The sequence below is a fragment of the Apium graveolens genome, chromosome 2, assembly GCF_009905375.1.
Source record: "Apium graveolens cultivar Ventura chromosome 2, ASM990537v1, whole genome shotgun sequence".
In the NCBI taxonomy this organism is placed as follows: domain Eukaryota; kingdom Viridiplantae; phylum Streptophyta; class Magnoliopsida; order Apiales; family Apiaceae; genus Apium; species Apium graveolens.
Genome location: NC_133648.1, coordinates 56,199,196 through 56,202,845, shown reverse-complemented (window position 1 = coordinate 56,202,845; position 3,650 = coordinate 56,199,196). Strand labels below are relative to the sequence as shown.

General features: G+C 30.9%; 1 protein-coding gene across 1 annotated transcript; it reads left to right on the top strand.

Annotated features, from left to right (window-relative positions):
• Positions 1-260: 260 nt before the first annotated feature.
• LOC141707438 (thioredoxin-like protein AAED1, chloroplastic) lies at positions 261-2,597 on the top strand. The gene is made up of 7 exons (XM_074510602.1): positions 261-646; positions 1,365-1,411; positions 1,486-1,600; positions 1,809-1,853; positions 1,940-1,999; positions 2,085-2,180; positions 2,274-2,597. The coding sequence occupies exons 1-7, from the start codon at positions 353-355 to the stop codon at positions 2,397-2,399; spliced, it is 783 nt and encodes a 260-aa protein (XP_074366703.1). The 5' UTR covers positions 261-352; the 3' UTR covers positions 2,400-2,597.
• Positions 2,598-3,650: the final 1,053 nt, after the last annotated feature.

Here is a 3,650-nt window from a genome sequence, read left to right as displayed (position 1 = left end):
AAATAATAGGTTGTAGGGTTTCTAAATCGTATTTTAGAAAATGAAACTATACGATTGTATATTTAAAAATAACTTTGAAAATGATAGTATATTTGATAATAAGTTTAAGAATATAGGTATTTTGTGTAATTTCTCAAAATTATATCGATAAATTAAAGAACTATTAAAAGTTTATATATATTTTAGTTTCCCCAAGTAAAAAAAGTTTGAAAAAAAAAGATTTTCGTAGAAAATTATAAGGCACCAAAATAGATAAGCCTAATGTTGAAATGAAAGGCTTACATACAATACAACAGTACTCCCAAGTCCCAGGCTCTCAATCAACACCTTCCCTCCTCGCCCTCACTCATCCATGGCTTCTGTTAGTGCAAAGGTAACCCCGCACCTTGTACATCGAAAAACACAAACAACTTCATGTTCTCCAAGTCTTCAACTACAATCTTCACGTTCTCGTTTTCCTCGTCAATCATTAACACCATCAAATCCATCCCTATTTTTTAATTCTGTACGTTCATCTCGTTGCTCTGTCATCTCCAGAGCAGCTACTTTCGAGACCGGAGATATTGCTGATTCTTTTGATCAAGTTAGCATATTCACTGCTTCCGGTGAGTCTGTAATGCTTAAGGATCTCTTAGGTCAGAACGAGGTAATATACATGATCTATGCTGCTTTTTGCAATTTTTTAGCTAGTATTCAATCTTTTTTTTACATGTTCCAGGTCGATTATATTTATATGATTGAATTTTTAGCAGAATAGTAGCTAGGACAAAATATTTCAAATCATGTTTAAGAATCTGGCCTAGTAGCCTAACATCAAAATTAAAAAGAAATGGCTGCAGGTACAAGCATAATAAAGTGTTTCATGTAACCATATGTGCAATTTTTAGCTTACAGGTTGGCATATGTTCTGACTTTTTTTTAGAACGATTGATGTTAAACTACCTAGACTCATGTTAGAAATCTTAATTGAAGTGGTGTACAAGAAATGTATCTTTTAATCTATATAGTTCATGATCATGATTACTCTCTGTCCCTTTTGGAGGTCTCTTTTGAAAAATATTACGCATATTAAGAAAATGTTAGTCAAATAATTTGTTTTCTTATCTACCATTTAGTAATTGCATATGATAAAGTTCAATTGTTTGTTTGTTTGTATTAGTCAAATATTGGAAATGTTAGTATGAGGATAATTGTGCAAAAAATATAAAATAGTAACTTGAAACAAGAGAAGAACAAGTATTTAGATGCACATTTATTTTTTCTAAGAAGAAGCGAACAAAGAAGGAATAGAAAGTATGTTAACCTTTAATTTTGGTATGCCAAAATATATATGAGATGCACTGAAGCTTTAAAATCTATTTCAGGAAATTGCGGTTGTTTCCCTTTTGAGGCATTTTGGATGCCCCTGCTGGTGGGTATTTGTCTTGTTGGTATAAAAGCTTGTTTGTTGCTCATTTCATTATTGATATTCTTTCTTTACTGTAGTTGGGAACTTGCTTCAGCACTTAAAGAAGCAAAGGCCAGATTTGACTCTGCTAATGTGAAGCTGATTGCCATTGGTGTAGGGGGTCCTGACAAAGCTCGAATTCTTGCTGAAAGGGTAATTAGTAACTGTTTCTATCATCATCAACTCCTTGAGGAGAGTTAGTGCCTGTAAATTTATCATGTACAACCCCTTTATAATTAACCATGATTGCCTATAAACCTTATCTTATAAACCTTATCTTGACTAGATATTAACAGTCACAATATCATATATATGTCTCTTCTTTCTTGGTCGTATTAATAATCTTTTCTTGCCCAACCAGTTACCATTTCCAATGGATTGTCTTTATGCTGATCCAGAGCGCAAGGTAAGCATTATTGTCTGCATCAACAATCTCGGTTTACAATATCTCCTTATTCTTCCAGGAATTTTTAACATTAATTCTAACTTCAGGCATATGATGTGCTCGGTCTGTATCATGGTTTCGGAAGGACATTTTTCAACCCAGCCAGCGTAAAATCCGCTTTCCTTAGCCAAGTATTTTTGGATACCTTATGGTTTTGGCCAAAAATTCTTGTCTTACCATTTAGTTGTATAGGCCAAAGTACTTTCAAGATTTGAATCACTGAAAGAAGCTGTGAAGAACTATAGCATTGAAGCTACCCCTGATGACAGAAGTGGAGTCCTCCAACAGGTTTGATATATCAAAATTATAAAAAATGTTAAATTTAATAAATGTTTACATTGTTTGGTTTCTTATATTTATATATTATTATTCCGGGTATAGGGAGGTATGTTTGTGTTCAAAGGAAAGAAATTGATGTATTCGCACAAGGATGAAGGAACTGGTGACCATGCTCCTTTGGATGATATCTTTGATGTCTGCGGCTGCAGAATTCCAGTTACTTATTAACTAGCTGCCTTGTCCAACTCTTTCTGCAAGTGTCCACAACTCATTAAATCTAGCCTGCCAGTAGAAACATATAAATATACACACACCAAAGTGAATTAAATCACCTTATAACCAGTGCTAGTATATATTATAAATACATATATTAATATTTTTGTATAATATAAATTTAAATTCGAAGTAATAGTTCCTTTTGTTTTATTGTTAGTTTAAAAAGTATATTTGCTCAATTACTTAGTTGAGGCAAATGAATGCTATGGAACTAAACAAGGTCTTTAAATTTTTTGTTAAATACCTTTGAGATTTTATTGAACTCCTATTACTACTATTTTTTTAAAACGATCCTAAATTACTACCTTTTGAAGTATTCATGCAATGTTCAGTGCCGGCCACGTCCATGTACATCACTTGAATTTAAGATGATGATACTTATATATACATAGAGATATGTTAATCCTATTAAATGGGTATAAATCAGAGAAAAAAGTTCAGAGTTAACAATTTCGAACAACACGTTACAGAATGAAAGAAGAAAACAATAAAGCGCCAAGTATACTTGCTTGAACCTCCAGAAAGCATAAAAAATAATCACCAATTAAAAGGTACGTAGTGAACAACTTATTTAGTTATGAAAGTTACACCAATAATTTATAATTACTCAACTACATATTACAAATTTAATTAAAAACTCTATCAAAATATTGCAAACCAGCTGCCTCTCTTGTTATAAGATGTCAATAACCAGTACCTGCAAATTAAAGTTTTCTCCATGTTATGTGTGTGGGGGTGTGTAGTTGAGATGCTTCAGCCCATAGTGCATAGCCATGACAAAAATAGACATTAGCTTTAGGTTCACAATCACGTATCTATTTATAGGTGAAAATTTTAATCCTTTGAATCTATACTATATTATAATAGCCTGAATATAGATAATTTGGTTTAACGGTTTGATTCAATGATAATTCCCTAATTTTGATTATTATAAAAATAGATAAATAGTGTTATATATCTAATAAACTACTAAATTATTAAATTACTAAATATATTATACTTATCCTACTAAACTACGAATACAACTTATCATATTATTAAAAGATATAAATAATAGTGTTACATATCTTCCAAACTACTAAATTGTTAAACTACTAGAAATAGTCTATTTATTCTACTAAATTACGACCACATGTTATTCTATTATTTTTATTATAAATTTATAATTATTATATATTTATATAAATATTTTAAAAATATAGT